At 30.5% G+C, this 19083-nt stretch overlaps 1 protein-coding gene across 1 annotated transcript; it reads right to left on the bottom strand.

Moving 5' to 3' along the window:
* Nucleotides 1-787: 787 nt before the first annotated feature.
* Nucleotides 788-4894, bottom strand: LOC137807949 (uncharacterized). The gene is made up of 3 exons (XM_068608816.1): nt 4461-4894; nt 2802-4377; nt 788-2535 (listed from the first exon to the last, which is right to left on the bottom strand). The coding sequence occupies exons 1-3, from the start codon at nt 4822-4824 to the stop codon at nt 1203-1205; spliced, it is 3273 nt and encodes a 1090-aa protein (XP_068464917.1). The 5' UTR covers nt 4825-4894; the 3' UTR covers nt 788-1202.
* Between the last annotated feature and the right edge of the window lie 14189 nt (nt 4895-19083).

Below are 19083 nucleotides of genomic sequence, written 5' to 3'. Positions count from 1 at the left end.
TTAACATTTCTTTCAATACTTTTTTTGATAGGTTTCATCTAACTTATTTCATTCCTTCATCTTACCTATGTATGGTGAGATTAATATTTCCAAACATTTAAATAATAAATTCTGTATGAATTATTATTACTTCACTTCTTTTAGACACTATCACTTTTTCTAATTATTATTAAAAAATAGATTTTAAATCTAACATAATTTTATAAAATTATTTTAAATTTCATTCACTTTTATATATATATATATATATATATATATATATATTATGCAATGTATTTATTTTTAATTGAAGTAGTTTACTACTAAAAAACAATTCGACCGACAATTAAAAATAGTATTTGAAGACAGTTTAATTATTGTTAATGAAAATAATTTTATAACTGCCATTATAAAATAAAAAATATAATACTTAATATAAAAAAAAATAGTTATAATTGACTTTTATTGATAGTTCTAACCAATAACTATTGTTAAAAGTCATTTTTTTAAAAAAATTAACAATAATTTTACAGTGTATTTTAAAGGCTTTTGCACATAATTCAACTAAAGTATTTAACAAAATCAATTAAAACTACTCGGTTAACATCATACTCCACCAAATGCAGATGCAGTAGAGTGTGCACATGAATGACAAGAGACCAGTAAACAGATTCACAGAAAACTAATATACAATGTTAAAGTTGTATAAAATTCACGTATATATTAAAAAATTTAAACTAAACGATATCTTTTAGGTTAATAATAAAAGACTTTTGGAGGTTACACATAATAATTAGAAGAACAAGAATTCAAGAACCAAAAGGGGAATTCAAGAACCCTCGTCATAATTTATTAGCTACCAAGTGGTGGCTTTGTTCCTTCGAAGGAATGTTACGAATCTTCCCGTACTACATCACCTGCCAAGACAGCATGTAAAAACCAAAACTCATGCTCCAGCAGTCAAGAATTGCCTATCATCTAGTGACATAAAACTCAACTGTTCCAACTGTAAAGAGTCACAATATAGTAAATGTCAAAATGGAAGAATTTCTGGAGTTGCAACTAGCAACCATCTGAATCTTTCCTCGATTGAAATGTCAGGGTCATGGCCATCAAAAAACAGTAATTCCTTCATATAAAGAATGGTATCACGATCTCATTCTGTCTGTAATTTTACACCAGGAATCCCAAATTTCTTACTATGGAAGCTTAGGACTCGGGCTCTACTTGCACAAGGAACTCCTCTGTTTTTGCATCTTTGACTCATCTGTTTTCTTGAAGTCACCAATCAGCTTGTCCTTGTTAGGTAAGACTGGATCAGCAACGAAGGAATAGTTCTTGTGAGATCTTTGTTTCTCTCTGTGATTTGATGTAGATGTTTTGGAAGGGGTAACCCAGGTCGGTTCAGGGGATGAATTAAAAATATCAGCCAGAGAACCATTCAAACTGTCAACATTGTCTGACTTATTGACAATATTATCTCTGTAATTTGATGAAGGAATTTCAGAAATGGTACCACTGGTCGACTCAGTGGATGAATCTAAAATATCAACCAGAGAAGCACCCAAGCTGTCAACATTGTCCGACTTCTTGACACTATTCTCTTCTTCCTTGCAGCTGTGCCAGAAATCCATAGCTTGCCAAAACGAACTGTCCCGTTCATTACAATTTGACTTCCTCTGCTCTTCAGATTGAGTTAAACAAGAGTCATCTCCTTCAGATGCAGAAGTATCGTCATCTGATACAACAAGTTCATAACCAGGATGCTTTGATTTTGATGTATCCAGTTCCATAACTTTCTGACATGAATTTAAACCCAAACCAGTCTTGTCGGAATTTTTGTTAGAAACAGGACCTAACTCCTCCCACGGAGATTCCGTGCCATGATCTTCAGAGGTTGACTCAGATAATTCACTATCAGAGTTGGAGACTGCATGATTATCAGTGGTTGCTTGAGTTTTGGGGATAGAAGTATCGAAATCAGAATCACAGACAGCAGGAACAGAAGGAAAAATGTAAGTGGACTCAAATTTAACCCCAGGCATTATCTGTAACAAGGCTGCCAATTTTTGATAACCAAGCTTCTGGATATCAAGATGATAGCCATACCTATCAACAAATAGTCTTCGGAAAGAACCAATATTATATCCCTCTGGGTGTTCCCTTACTATCTCATTCACAAGTTTCTGACAGTCATCTAATATATCATTTCTAGATCTCTCAATATATTTTGTTTCAGTCGCTGCCGCAGAAATGCGTGTATGAGAAACACTCTGATTGTGTTTCCCCACATCATGTTCTAAAGATTTTTGCAAGTTCGATTGTGATGTTCTGTTTAGAAAGAGAGATCTCAAACCATTGGTAACATGGGATTGGTCCACCGATAAATTCTTATGAACTGGCTGAATTAGCTTAAAAGGAAATGTTTGGGAGGGCCTTTCCTCCAACCATTTTTTGTCTTCTATTAACATTTCAACCAATTGAAGGATATCTTTTTCGGGGAGTGATCTGAGAAGCAGGGGTCCTTCATTCTGTAATCTTTGCGCCACATCCTCCCTGGCACAAATCATACGTAGCAGAATGTGATTCAATTACGCTTTCACCAAGTGACTACATAATTATTACCACAAATATCAAAAGGTACACAACTTTCAACAGAAACTGTGATATAATTAGTTTGTTATAATGTTTTATTTTCTTTGGTAGTTGAGATTTAGACTAGAACAAGGGACGAACGAATACGCGGAGGCCTAAAGTTTTTTACTATCCACAACAAAGGGGAAAATTTACAAGATATGTACTAAACTAAATTGCATACTAACCTGCTTCTTGAATGGGAGAAAAGAAGTGATCCTTTGGGTGAAAAAATAGAAGATTCCATATCATTCCAAAAGGAAGGACTGGAAAATAACTCAGGCTTTCCGGGATGACTAACATTCTGATCCAGTTCTGATAACTTGGGCTCTTCTGATTGACTTAACGTATGATCCAGTTCAGATGATTTGGCCTCTTCAGACTGACTAAGTGTCTTCTCCAGTTCAGATAACTTCGAATCCTCAACATGACTAACCCCCTCCCTCTGATGAACCGTCAAATCATCATACTTTTCAATGTTTTTCCCAAATGGCCACCACCTTCTAATCCAGTGAAACAGAGTTGGACTTCTTTTATTAGTTTCAGCACTTCCGCTAGGCTTTTGGGCAGCCTCAGAGCCATCATCAATTAGTGAGGATAGGCTTGGAAAAACTTCGTCAACCTCCTTTCTAGTTCGATTCTCACATTTATTCTTTGCTTCAATACTATCAGACACATAATTTGCCATAACATTGCTTTCCACCATCGATTGACCATTTCTAGCAGAGTGATTCTCTTTAGTTGTATGTTTTTCCATACCAGCAACTTTAGACCTAACAGTGTTAATATCAGACAATTTTTTAGAACTCTTGTTTAAGGTATTCATCTTAGTTTTGGAACCTTTGGTGTCCTTGTGTGGCAGTTGAGCTTCTGACTGAGGAGAATTAGCCACAGCAGACTTCCGCAACTCATTTTCCTCAACAGGTCTCCCTTTTGAAGTCCCCGGTTGTACTGATTTTAAATCGTCGGTCATACTCCTTTCAGAGACCGGAGCAGTTGACAATTTTTCATCAGCATCCCTAACCTTACTTTTACCCTCACCATTTAGCTTTGGAGCCGCTGCACATCCTTTCTCCTCATTCTTAGCACCAGAAATTGTTGATTCCAAAGAGCTGTTCTCACATTGTTCCATGGATTCCAAAGGACCCAAATGTACACTAAAATGACCATCACCACCGGCCCGAAGATCTACCCGTGGCAACGACAACAGAAAGCGGGAAAACTTTTTATGTCCATACAAATTCCTATCCAAACGGACATCATTTTTCACCAACTCAGCGCGAAGATTGGTAATGTATATCCCTTCTGGATGCAAACTCAAAATATTCCAAACCTTCCTCACAACTGACTTAGGAACCGAGCTCAGGGAAGGCCCATAGACCTCCACATTGGGTAACGAGGTAGCCTGCGGAGCTGCAACTGAGACCGGTTCTTCCGTCGCCGGATCCTCCACCGTCACCGGCTCGTTGTAGCTTCCATACCAAGACCCAACAGGTCCATCAGGAGGGTGGTTGAGGACCTTTCCAGCAAGATTTTCTCCGTTGAGCAACGAAGGCCACAGCCAGGCTATAGTAGCAGCACTGTGGAGAACACTGGGAGTTTTCTCCGGCGTAGCGAGCAAGATATTGTAATTACTCATTCTCAAGCGGTGTAACGTGCCAGCGAAGTCTCTATCGCCGGATATCAAAAATATGTGCGCCGGCGGAGGGTTCTGAGAAACCCAATACATTAGGTCAACGAGAATATCGATACTGTTTCTTCCCTCTGCAACAGTGCGTTAAAGTAAATGAGAGATGGGAAGGAAAAGAGAAACAGAAGAATAGTGAGGGATGAGGTGGAAGAGGAACCATCGGAGACGTGGATAAAGCGAACGCCGGTATAGGCGAGTGCTTCCTGGTGTGCCCGGGGGAGTCGTTGAACGTCGCCGAAAGCGGTGATGTTGAGAGGGCCTTTGATTCCGTTTGCTCTCACTGCCTCCATTATTGCCGGTGCGACTTTGGAAGCGTCGAAACCCAGGGGCACGTGGCAGTTCTTGAAGTCCCACCATGCCCAAACCCTCACGTTTCGCGATTCTTCCTCCGAGCGCGCAGGGGAATGTGGCGGCTCGCACGGTTCGAGCGTGCGAGCTGAACAAGAGGACATGAAGAATATGGTTTTGGCGAGAGCGGGCCTCGCCGCCGGGATCACGAACAAGCGGGAAGCGGTTGCCATGGCTGTATCTCCGAATGCGGAGATCACTGCTGCTCACGCTAAAACCCTCGCTCTACCCTGCCCTAACACTAGGTTTTAAGAAAAATAAAAACTTTAATTTTACAAAAACTAAATAACCAAATCTCGCAATTAAAATTTTACATTATTACAAAATTAAGGGACTAAAACTAAAAAGTAGAAAACATTTTTCAGTTTTATTTAACTTGTTTGGTTTGACTCTTCTATCAATTCAATTAAATTTTCTCAATTATATTAGGAATAAACATATTAAGTGCGTATATTTAAATATGCCTCATTAACACATGGATATAGATAACTAAAAAGATTATTAAAGTATTATGAGATTATGAAATTAATCTTAAAACTATAAGTGATTTGGAGAAGATGATAATCATAGATATGGGCGAGGTGATAAGCTTGGCATAAATTGCTGAACTTTGTACCTTGTTAAAAATGAACCAAGTCTAATTTAGTCATAAAAATAAATTTTAAGAAGTATTTTTCTATATTTTTAAACAGTGTGGGTCATCTTTAATACTCTTAATCAGTTATTTAATCTTCTTGTAACATATAATTTGTTAAACAAAATTAAAATAGTTGCAAATCTTAAAATTTAATCATTAAATCGTTAATCTCGTGTTAACTTGAGAAGAATGTTCTACTTTTATTTACCTTTTCTCATGGCTTTTCATAATTTATTTAGTTATTTTAAATGAAACAGCATTCTGAGTTATACACTATATTTAAGTAAATTTTTAAGGTTTAATTATTTTTTTTCTCAATATTTAAGTGAATATTCTATTTATTATTATGATTTTTAAAAAAATAATTTTTTCTTTCCTGTTAAATTTTTATCGAGAGTTTATAAGTGTGAGTGAACGGTTATCTATATATGTCTTCACGCAGAGTTAGTCATCACCTCAATCTTAAATTTTTATTTTATTGAAATTAAAATAACTGAAAAAGATAATTAAAAAAAAAATCTTAACAACTACCTAGAGAGAGACTAATTTGTAATGAGATTTACTTATTTAAAACTATATAAACATTATTGCACATCCTCTGAACTTATTCAAACATTTAATATTTTAATCTTAACAACCATTAGTAAAAGAATTGATTCCTAGTGAACTTTTAAGTTTAGAGACTGAATTATAAACGTGTAATCTTTTAATAACCAAATTAATGCAAAATATAATTTTCTGTTGACCAAAGGAGGAAGGTTTAGTAGTCTTCTATTAAAACCTATAGTTTAATTGATGAACCTCTAGGCTTAGGCCTACATACCCACGTGGACCCTGCTATTTGCAGCACCCTTTCAAATTTAAAAATCAAAATATTTTAACACAACGAAAACTAAATTTTGTTGTGTTGGTTTTTTTTAAAATAAAATAAAACACAAAAGCTTGTTTCCTTTGTGTTAATTTATCTTAAATAATAAATTGTCGTTGTTTTAATTCTTTTAAAAATAACTACTACTAAAAAAATTGTGTATTTTAAATTCACTCCAATAAAAATTTGTTTATCTCGGAAGTAATTTACAAATCTACAAAAGTAAAAAGTTAGAGAATATAGATAGCAATAGGAGGGTGTCAAAAGTAATTTTTAAAGTCCACAAAAGTAAACAAATCCATTATAGTAAACTACTATCAATTTTCTCATATTTTCAATAATGCAACTATAGATGAATAAATGAATTGATCATCAACTTCATATCAATGACATCAACTATGTAGTGGTGAATACTAGGATTGAGACTAGTTCAATATTAAAATTGCTTTAATGTTTAAAGTGATCGTCATTTTTTCTTACTTTGCTTGACTTTCATGTAGAAAAACTATCATACATAGAATGAATGATATCAACATGCTCAAAATATGATGGGATCACACTTTGTAAACTTGTCAAATATATTTGCTCGATCTTTTGGGATCTTTTGGTTTTTACGTTATAAATTGGTGCACACATTGATGTCATATATAAGTATACAATTTCACCTAACTTGCTATTAGTTGCCATTTTGCATGCAATACTAAGTTTTTTAAAATGATTTAAAATAACATAAAATTCTTACTGAATAGATAACTTAGAGGATGAATCACGTGATGATATATCAGAAAACTCAATATGATCCACATAACATGAAATGCATTTAGGGAAAGGCTATAAAGGTCGTCTCCGCAAGACGATTAACTCCTCTCCCTGCTTTCACCGTCATCCAACGCTCCACCCCTTCCCTTTGCCGGAGCACCTCTTCACAACTACCCGCAGAAACCACAGTTTCTTCCACAAAAGAATCTGACGACGTGACACTATTAGAATATGCAAAATGTTTATAGGGGCAATTACATTGACCTCCATTAGCACATGAGTACTCCTCTTCAATAAATATATTATACACTTGACCATTAATCCTCATGCCCTTCGCCATACAGTTCTTGAGAATTTGAACTTGCAATCTTGCATATTCAAGATTTTCCCAAGACACCGTTACTTGTTAATAGCCACCAGCGTTCCCAAGACACCGTTGATTGTGGTTTGTTTAAGTGAGTTCTCTGATTGTGGAAGGTAGGGTTAGTGATAGGGTAATTGTTGTTATGTTAATGTTTAGTGATAGGGTAATTGTTGTTTTGCAGCAATGGTTAACAAAAGTCTAACAGTAGTAAGTTTAGCAACAGGAGAGAAGGTACCTAAATAGTCAATCCCTTCAAGTTGGGTATAACCCTTTGCAACAAGTCTGACCTTATGTCTCTCAATAGTACCATCCGCTTTGTGATTTTCTTGTAAAGCTCTTATTTCTTTATTCATAGTAGCAACTCACTCTGTTTGTCTACATGCTTGTTCAAAAGACTGTGGTTCAATATTAGAGGATATAACAAGAGTATAATTTAAATGCTTTTCAGTCAAATGTTTATATGATAATGTTGAAGATCCTACATCGACTAGAGATGAGGATAATTCATGCAGTTTTAAAACTTTTTTATCACATTCATGTTTTAAATGAAGATAAGTAGGAGGAATTTTATACAAAAGTTTATAAGGATAATTTTTTTTCAAAACAATTGAAGGTAATCTGTTTATTAAGTAAACAACATGTGCAACAGCATAAGACCAATAGGATTTAGGTAGTTCAGATTGAAAAATAAGACTAAGAGTTATGTTAAGGATGTGTTGATGTTTTCTGTCAACAACAAAATTCTATTGAGGGGTTTAACACAAGATTTCTGATGCAAGATCCCAAGTTTATCATATAATTCAATGAAATCAAACTCTTTACCATTATCAAGCCTTATAATTTTGATATCAAGATTAAACTGTTTTTCACTTACATTGTTTCATTTCCTCCCATAAACCGCATACTAGGCTGGTTGCTTACATGGGGAATCAGCCAGAGATGAGTGGGCTCCAAAAAGTACTGAGAAGAGCATATCATGGTCATGGGTTTTGGGCCCTGCCATCTTGTTGTTTGTTTTATTTTTCCTTCACTTTTTTTGCTAGAAATAATGTTGCTGAACAATTTTGGAGGCTCGCCATCAACGAGTGAGTAACTAACTTTTCTTTTAAAGAAATTCCAAAGTGATATTTTATACTTTCTGGAAAATGAAATTTTGTTGTATCATTCTTATGAATTAAGTAGGATATAAATATAATCAAGTCAATTACAAGTACAATGTTTATAATTGCTTTGTTTAATTTTATTTTGATTTGATTATTCTTTAGTCTAATGTTTATGCCGGACTCCATTCATTCCTCCAGTTTTTCAGCTATTATTCTTTAATGAAGCCATCTTCTATTGTGGTGTTGCGGTTTTCCTGTTAGACTTTGTAATTAGACACACACTACCCTCTGCAAACAAAAATTGGTACACTAATCCCACAACCGCAAGACATATAATATTGATAAGATGAAATATACTTAAGAATTCTCATAAGTATCATATTCATCCTTCAATTACTCAAACATAATTCTATCAAATTTATATTTCTTCATTAGACGGTTCTGTTCAATCTGTAAAGGCGCCAGTTCGTTCAGGGAGGGGTTTTTCTTGGTCCTAATAGGAGACTCATAAGCATGAAAGAAAAAGATTATAGGAAATATATACAGTGTATGTAGATTTTTTCTCTCAAAATTACAATCTAATTAGGCAAGGATTCACTAATAATGTATTATATCATTATTAAATTAATTGCATATAATTGCATACACTATCGTACAACAATAATTACGTATAATTTAATTATTATTATTATTTTAATAATAGTGACGAACGTACAATGTACTGATTTTTTTGTTAATCCTACACGTTGTGTATGCGTATTTGAGGATGTTAAGATAAAGGTCTAAAAAAAACTTAACAAAAAAATCACATAATCTTAAATTTTTTAATAGGATAGGATGAATTATACTTAAGATTTTTCATAAGTATCATATTCATCCTTCAATTCCTCAAACTTAATCTTACCAAATTTATATTTTTTTCATTAGTCAGTTCCCCTTGCTCAATCTGTAAAGGCGCCAGTTCGTCTAGGAAGAGTTTTTCTTGGTCCTAATAGGAGATTCATATAAGCATTAAAGAAAAAAATTATAGGAAATATATACATGTGTATAGAGATTTTTTCTCTCCAAATTACAATCCTAATTCGGCAAGGATTCACTAATAATGTATTATATAATTATTAAATTAATTGCATATAATTGCGTACAATATCGTACAATAATTGTGTATAATTTGATAATTATTATTATTTTAATAATAGTGACGAACGTGCAATTTCTTATTCCTATTTTTTTGCACAAATGCACTTAAATTTATAAGAATTCGGAAGAAAGAACAATCCTAGGTCCAAAATGAGATGGATTTTGTACTGATTCTTTTGCTAGTCCTGGACATTGGGTATGCGTATTTGATGTATGCTAAAGACAAAAGTCTAAAAAAAATCGTAACAAAAAAGATATATAATATTAAATCATTTAATTGGTTAGGATGAAATATACTTAAAATTTCTCATAACTATCATATTCATCTTTCAATTTTTCAAACCAAATGCTATCAAATTTATATTTCTTCGTTAGACGATTCTCCTTGGTGTCAATTTGTCCAGGAGGGGTTTTTTTTCTTGATTTTGACTCATATTAGCCTGAAAGAAAAATATTATAGGAAATATATATATATATATATATATATATATATAAGTGTATGGAGACTTTTTCTCTCTAAATTACAATCTAATTAGGTAGGGATCCACTAATCATGGATTCTATCATTAATTTCATATAATTGCGTATAATATCATACAATAATTATGTATAACTTGATAATTATTATTTCTTTAATAATAGTGACAAATGTTTCCTATTCTTATTTTTATACACAAATGCACTTAAATTTGTAAGAATTCGGAAGAACGAACCATTCCAAGTCCAAAATGAGATGCATTTTGTTATTTTTGCTAGTCTTTTGTTATTAGGAATGCGTATCTGAGGTATGCTAAGAACAAATGTCTAAAAAAAAAATCGTACTCCAAATAATTAGGTATGGATCCACTAATCATGGATTCTATCATTATTAAGTTAATTGCATATAATTGCGTACAATAATTGCATATAGTGATTGCATATAACTTGATAATTATTATTTCTTTAATAATAGTGACGCGGTTTCCTATTCTTATTTTTTTACACTAATGCACTTAAATTTGTAAGAATTCGGAAGAAGGAACCGTCCCAAGTCCAAAAAAAAAATCGTACTCCAAATTACAATCTAGGTAGGGATCCACTAATCATTATTTATCATATAATAATTGCATATAATAATTGCGTATAACTTGATAATCATTATTTTTTTAATAACAGTGACGAACGTACACTTTCCTATTCCTATTTTTTTTTGCACAAATGCACTGAAATTTATAATAATTCGGAAGAAGGAACACATTTATGTTGAACGAGAAAGGTGATGGTTCTTGGTAACATTTCTCTCTAAAAGAGATTAATTAAATGAAACTTAATCAAATAGTAAACATTTATTTTATGGTCATGTATAATGTAATAGACCCTAAAAAGATGGAGGAGTTTAAGAAGAGAATAGACCAAAGAAATATGATATATGAGAAAGCACAGTCATATGTCCAAAATGATATGCGTTTTGTACTGATTTTTTTGCTAGTATGCTAAGGATAAAGGTCTAAAAAAAATTGGAACAAAAAAGACAAATAATATTAAATCATTTAATAAGATATGATGAAATATACTTAAGATTTCTCATGAGTATCATATTAATCTTTCAATTTCTCAAACTTAATCCTATCAAATTTATATTTCTTCATTAGACGGTTCTCCTTAGTGCCAAATTGTCCAAGAGAGGTTTTTCTTGGTCTTGACTCATATAAGTATGAAAGAAAAATGTTAAAATATTACAGGAAATATATACAAGTGTATGGAGACTTTTTCTCTCCAAATTACAATCTAATTAGGTATAGATCCACTAATCATGGATTCTATCATTATTAAATTAATTGCATATAATTGCGTACAATATCGTACAATAATTGCATATAATGATTGCATATAACTTGATAATTATCATTTCTTTAATAATAGTGACGAACGTGCAGTTTCCTATTCTTATTTTTTTTGCACAAATGCTCTGAAATTGTAAGAATTCGGAAGAAGGAATACATTTAGGTAAAATGTTGAAAAATCGAGAAAGGTGATGGTTCTTGGTAACAGAATTTCTCTCTACTTAATCAAATAGTGAGCATTTATTTTCGGTCATGTATATTGTAATAGACCCTAAAAGGATGGAGAAGTTTAAGAAGATGATAGAGCAAAAAAATATGATATATGAGAAAGCACAATCCACGTCCAAAATGATATGCATTTTGTACTGATTTTTTTGCTAGTCTTACACGTTGGGTATGCGTATTTGAGGTATGCTAAGGATAAAAATCTCAAAAAAATATTAAAAAAAACATATAATATTAAATCGTAAAAAAAAGACCGTGCTCCTTGGTGTCAATTTGTCTAGGAGGGTTTTTCTTGGTCCTAATGAAGAAAGAATAATAAATGAGACTCATATAAGCATGAAAGAAAAATATTATAGAAAATATATAGAGATTTTTTCTCTCCAAATTACAAACTAATTAGTTAAGATCCACTCATTATGGATTCTATCATTATTAAATTAATTGCATATAATTTCGTACAATATTGTACTATAATTGCATTCAATAATTACGTATAACTTGATAATTATTATTTTCTTAATAATAGTGACGAAGGTGCAGTTTTCTATTCATATTTTTTGCACAAATGCAATGAAACTTTTAAGAATTAGGAAGAAGGAACACATTTAGGTAAAATGTTGAAGAGTCGAGAAAGGTGATGGTTCTTGGTAACAAAAATATCAAATATTTTCTGTTATTACCTGTCGCATAGTTTAACAATTTCGATAGCCATAACGCTTTTATTAAGGAATGGACTTATTAAGGAAATAATAATTGTCAAATTATACGTAATTATATACAATTAATTTAATAATGATAGAATCTCATGATTGGTGGATCCCTACATAATTAGGTTATGTTGTTTTTCACTTACATTGTTTCAATTCTTCCCATAAAAACATACTATGCTTGTTGCTTGCTTGGGGAACTAGTCAGAGATGAGTGGGCTCAAAAAGATTGTTTTGGTGTCATTTTGTAACCTTATAAGAGATTTAGAAGTCACTAAATCAAATTTGTTTTCAATTTTCTTTCACCTTTTTTGCTAGAAATAATGTTGTTGAACAATTTTAGAGGTTCGTTATCAACATGTGAGTAACTAACTTTTCTTTTAAAGAAATTCTAAAGTGATATTTTATATTTTCTGAAAAACAAAATTTTGTTGTATCATTCTTATGAATTACATAGGGATATAAATATAATCATCCCAGTCACAAGTAACGTGTTTATAATTGTTTTGTTTAACTTTATTTTGATTTGATTATTTTTTAGTCTATGTTTGTGCTGAACTTCCCTTCATTTCTCCAGTTTTTCATAATAGTATGTAAACCATAATATATCTCCAGTTAGTATGAGATTACTATCTTGCAATTTTATCTGCACCAATTTGGAATGTATAATGTAATTGGTATTTAAATAGGGATACGAACGTAAAACATAACGACACACAAGAAAATACCTAAACAAAGTGTGATTCGTTCACATGTCCAAGACATACACGTCCATGCAAATTGACCTTCATGGGAGGCATACTTCATAAAGGGAATAACATCATATTTTGCTTCAATGATAAACACGCTAAAACAAAATTGTATCTACTAACAATCACATATCTCATATTGGGCATAGTCATCCATTTGTCTACACTAGTATGAAGGCATCAATGTCAATTACAAATTTATTATTATAGTGTAGAAGTTGGACAAAAGTCAGTTGGACCTTCTAGTTGGCCTACCTGTTTATAACCACCCAACAATGTGACACATTCATCATGCTACCATCCAATTTCATTAAACAAATCCATTATAGCAAACAACCATCAATTTTCTCATATTCCCAATAATGGAACTATAAATTGATAACCGAATTGACCATAAACTTCATATTAATGACATTAACTATGTAAGGGTGAGTACTGGGATGAGACTAGTTCAATATTGAAATTGCCTGTCATTTTTTCCCGCTTTGCTTGACTTTCATGTAGAAAAACTATCATACATATATAATGAATGATATCAACATGCTCAAAATATGATGGGGTCACACTTTGTAAACCTGTTAAATATATTTGTTCAACTTTTTGGGATCCTTTGGTTTTTACCTTATAAATTGGTGTACACATTGATGTCATGTATAAGTATGCAATTCACCTAACTTGCTCTTAGTTGCCATTTTGCATGCAATGCCAAGTTCTTTAAAATGATTCAAAATAACATAAAATTCTTACTTAATAGGTAACTTAGAGGATGAATCACGTGATGACATATCTGAAAACTCAAAATGATCCATATAACATGAAATGCATATAGGAAAAGGCTATAAAGGTTGTATATCGATAATTCACATGCACAAGGTAAATCATGAATATGTTTGAGTGCACAACCACAACATTAAGACTCCCACATATTACCTTAAACACGAATCATTCTCCATTGCAAAATGGTTTGTCTCAAAATTTAAAAGGACAATCACATTTTCTTGTACCAGTTACCGTCATTGTCAAATTACTTTTGTATTTCTTATACTTATCACCCCTTTCGCAACTTAATAATATACACGTCTTCTTTCCGAGTTGTCAATTTGTTTTGTGAGACCTCGAAGATGACAACTACAAAACCTAAGCACCACCTTATGCATCCATTGAAGCAAGTCATCTTGTGTACCAAATACATGCACAAATACATTACAACTTAAATATATGTCATATCACACATTTTTTATACCAATAAATACAATTACATTTACCTCATATGTTGTAAATGGCTGACCAAATCTCCTTCATCACTTCATCTTTCGATGCCACAAACTTCATTATGTTTGACTTATTCATGAGACAACTCATCCACTTCATTGAATATTTTACTCCATAGTTTAAATTTCATCTTTATTTTCAACAATCATTACTAAATTCGTCAATTTTTTCATTAAACAATATAAAAAATAAATAAATTTTTTGAATTCATTGTACACTGACATCAACCACCACCATTCACCAATGATATATTTTGAACCAAAAATACACGGAACCAACTCATAATCCCACACATTCTAAATTATTTTCACAGGGGTAAATTTAGAATTTAAAAATTTATGGGGTGAATGTTCAAAACATGGGTTGCAAAAAGAATAGCCTTTCGGTATGTGTCCACCCCCACGTAAAAGCCCAGTCTACCGGACTCTGTCCATATTCAGGTATTATATTATATTGCCCATAAAAGGTTATTGAACAAAAGGATTTCCTTAAAATTATATATTATTTTTTACGGAAATATTAAATTTTTCAAAGTATATTTTAATAATATTCTAATCCACAAAACTCAAACTTGAGTTCAAACCAACGCCTTATTTGTTATTACAATTTTTAAAAATATAAAACAAACTAGTGAAAATACGTGATATTATTATAAGTTTAGTAATTGAAAATGTTAAATAACCATATCATCTCTTATATTTAAGAATCGTGCGGAAAAAATGCACATGCTGATCAAAGTTCTTTCATCGCACAAGAAGAATTGTGCAGCATAAGATTTCAAACACCAAATTAACCGAATGAAAAGGTAAAATCTAAAATTAATCAATAGTTTATCAAATATAGAATGAAAAGAAATTTGGTTAAACTCTTCTAAACTCACAAAATATTTTAAATTTGACCCAAGAATGCAATAATTCATCCTTTTTTTTTTGTTTAAGATAAAAATTTCACAAGTGCAGGAAGCTAAGAGTGAGTATCTCCAAGATGAAATATGGTTGAGTTACCTAATTTACTTTTATATATCTCACAATCCTAAATCCTAAATTATTCAAGTTTTAAAATTTAAATAATTTAATCTCTAAGTCCATTCCTTAAAATTTTAAATAATTTATCCTAAACAATGTTTCTTTAGGATTTATTATTAGATTATATGACGTGATATTACTTATATAAAATTTGATTGTAAAACAATATTGTTTAAAAAAAGTTATGCTATGAAAAAGATAAAAAAATAAAAAATAGTATTTTATATATTAATATTAAACACTTTTTCTTATAACTTTAGATATTTGTTTGAACCCTACTTTTCTCTTGCTACTTGAATTGGATGAGGCTGAGATGTTATGATGTGATTAGTTGATACAAGTGTACCTGGCCCATGCCTCATTCTCCAATAACAAAATTCATGAACCAAGTCTGATGCTTCATATTGCTTTATTACTGATAAGGACAACTGATAATTTTATGAATAGTGCCTTGTCAGAGACTCATTAAGAAAGTTGATGTCAAAGATAATGTTTTCTTTGAGATCATCTCACGATGTGGATTGTGGGAATTACTGTGAATTACATTTCACATTTTAATAAATTAATATTTTATTATTTTTATTTTATTTTTTTAATTAAAAATATAATTATAGGTGTTTGTTAAAAAAAAATATTTTTTATTATTGATGATATTAAATAAACTTTTCTCTTATGATAATAAAGTTTGTGGGATAGGGTCAAACATAACATAGTCATTCAAATCAAAATCTTTTTATATTTTAATATAATATTTTTTTAATTGAATGCATTTTTAGTAGATATATCATTCAAAATATTCTATTTAATGTTATAATAAAAATATTTTACTTGGTCAACATATTTATTGTATTGTATAAAATGAACAAAATTGTAAATGTTCAAAGGGTCTAATGCATATTGTAGCTTCCACTTATCAATTGTTACATCATTTAAATCAAATATAAAATATGTCTTTCAAATCATAAATAAGATATTCAATTTGAATTTTGTTATATAATTAACAAATCTTATCAAACAACATGAACACATGTTGTAGATGTTCAGAGAGTCTGCTATGTATTGTAGTTGAACAAAACATTGTTAAAATCTTCAAAATACAAATAAACCATTTTGGTTGATCTTGTTATCATAAAAACATAAACTCCTCATGATCTTGTAGACATCAAACCATCTAGTGGGTTATACATTGTCTAGTGTCTCAACAGACCGTTTATAAGGTCTTAGATCGTCCCTGGTCTTAACAAATGCAATACATGTTATATGAACCATATCTAATTTTTATGTTAGTTTTTTTATCATCAAAACATAAAATCATAAATGTCACATAAGATATTCTGGTTATCAGATCGTCCATATGATTCATAGACCGTCTAGTTAGTCAAGAGACTTTATATAAGCTTATCATATCATTTAAGAAGACCGTCTAAATTATTTAGGGTCTCAATAGAATCATGCATAAAGGATAAGGGTGGATATAAAATCCAATCCAAATCCAAATATTTGGATCACATTTAAAATCCAAATCCATATTTTTTTTTGTAAAACACAATTTGGATTTTTATAAATTCAAATCCAAATATTTGGATTGGATCTTAAATACAAATCCATATTTTTTATAAATTTATATAATATCAAAAAATTATTAGTATAATGTAATTTAATTTTTTTATGATAAAAATTAACTATTAATTTTTTTAATGTTAAGCTTATGTTTTCAATTAGTTATTAATTTTAATATTTTATAGTAGCTTAACATTTTTATATTTACGCATTTATTATTTATTTAATATATATTTAAATAAGTAAGTTTGATTTTAGGAGAAATTTTTTATCCTGATTTTATTTTCAATTATATCTATTCAGATAAAATATAAATTAAATAATTTTAGTATGTTTAATTTAAAATTTTCGTATTATGCATATTTTAATTTTGATAAAAAAACTTAATAAAAAATTACTCCGTTATTTTTATTAAGGTAAAACATTCTCTATTTTTTTTTTTATAAAAATAATTTAATTTTTAAAATATTAAAATAAATTGTATAAAAGGGATTATTTTTCACTGATGTCAATTCAGTAGAAAAAAAAATATTTTTCAAAATTCTAAAATGAATACCCTCTTGATAAAAAACAAAAATTTAATATTTCTATTTCATGTATTTTTTTCTCTATACATTTTTTAAAATAAAAAAAATTGTTAAAATTTATCCGTGCCTCAGGCGTTCACGTTATAATGGTTTGAAATAATTTATGTGACAACATTTCCAGCAAATATAACCATGGTTTTAAATAATTTGTGGTTAACCAACCTTTGAGCGTGAGAAAATGAAATCTTGTAGTACATTTCACATTGTGACCATACAATGAATATGGATTGGATATTTGGATTATCCATTTTCTAAAATCTGTATAAATAAAATGGAACTCTGATCTGGAAAAGTTTTAAAATATGAATCAAAATCAAAATCAGATTTAAACAAATAGATTTTGAAATGGATTGGAGGAGTTTAAAAATAGAAGAGTTTATTTTAATTAGATTTTTTGCACACTCTTAATAAAGGATGTTGAAGATGTGTTTAAAATGTTGCAATCTTGATCCATCTTTACATGTTTATGGAATTTTCATACAATTAATAACAAAGTTTATGATAATACCATAGTACATAATATGATTGTTAAATACAAACAACACATTATCAAAATCATGATATCGTAGAATATATTTCTAACATGATTTTAGGTTATCATTTTAATTTTCGAACTACACATCTTAAAAGAAGAGCAACAATTAAAAACAAAATACTCAACACTAACTTCGAGTTATTGGTTTGCAATATTTGAATTTTTTTCTCAAAAAAAAGTATGGAAACTATTTTTAAATGTCATACAATGTTCACGAGTACACAATCATTTAGATGTTATGTAATTGAGGATTTTTAAAATTAAAAATTATTATCTATTATTAACTATTCAATTAATAATTTTTTTGAAAAAAAAATATTTTTTACAAAAGAATGATTAAATCTAAATAAAAAATTACTTACATATTTTTGTATCACAAAAAATTTGGGTTTGAATTATTTAATGATAATGAATTTTTAAGGAGAGATTGAAGTTGTAGTTATAATTTAGTAGGACCATTCCTCACCTAAAGATGGTTACCTCAGTGTCCCTAGCTGCCTGGAGAATTTCATGTGCCATACAAGAAACTCCAAATATTGGAAACTATAAGCAAAGTGTAGATATTATTCCTTTTTTTTTTTTTTCAGATAAAAATTGATAACGTACATGATATCTTTATTTGGATTGAGGGTAGGAGAAGCAATGAATTTGGGCAAGTGACAGAGTAAACTAATTCCTGCACTAAGGGTCCTTGGGGCCCAAACAATGAACTAGGGTTGTTTGTTCATTGAATGCCCAACATCCCATTTTCTTAAACCTAGGGCCCTGCGTGCCTAGAATTATGGGTTCACCTCCTCATCCTTTACTTCTTTGTCCCTTTCAATGCCGACAAACTTTTTTAGTTCATCAACTTTACTATTTCCAGAACTCCATTTTAGACCACTTTTTAAAACTAACAATTGCTTTTAGTTAATTGTCTTTCTTATTCTAGGAGGAGGATCTCAATGTCTTGTAAAATCTCGTTTCACACAACAAAATTTCTCCACTCAGACACTTTGAATCCTTTGAATTTGAGATGATTTTGAAGAAAATTTTAAAATAAAAAACAAGATTGTTTAAATTTAGGTAGATAGTTGAA

This window comes from Phaseolus vulgaris, chromosome 3 (genome assembly GCF_000499845.2).
Source record: "Phaseolus vulgaris cultivar G19833 chromosome 3, P. vulgaris v2.0, whole genome shotgun sequence".
NCBI lineage: Eukaryota > Viridiplantae > Streptophyta > Magnoliopsida > Fabales > Fabaceae > Phaseolus > Phaseolus vulgaris.
Note: the sequence above shows the minus strand (reverse complement) of the source record. Positions and strands in the feature narration are given on the sequence as shown.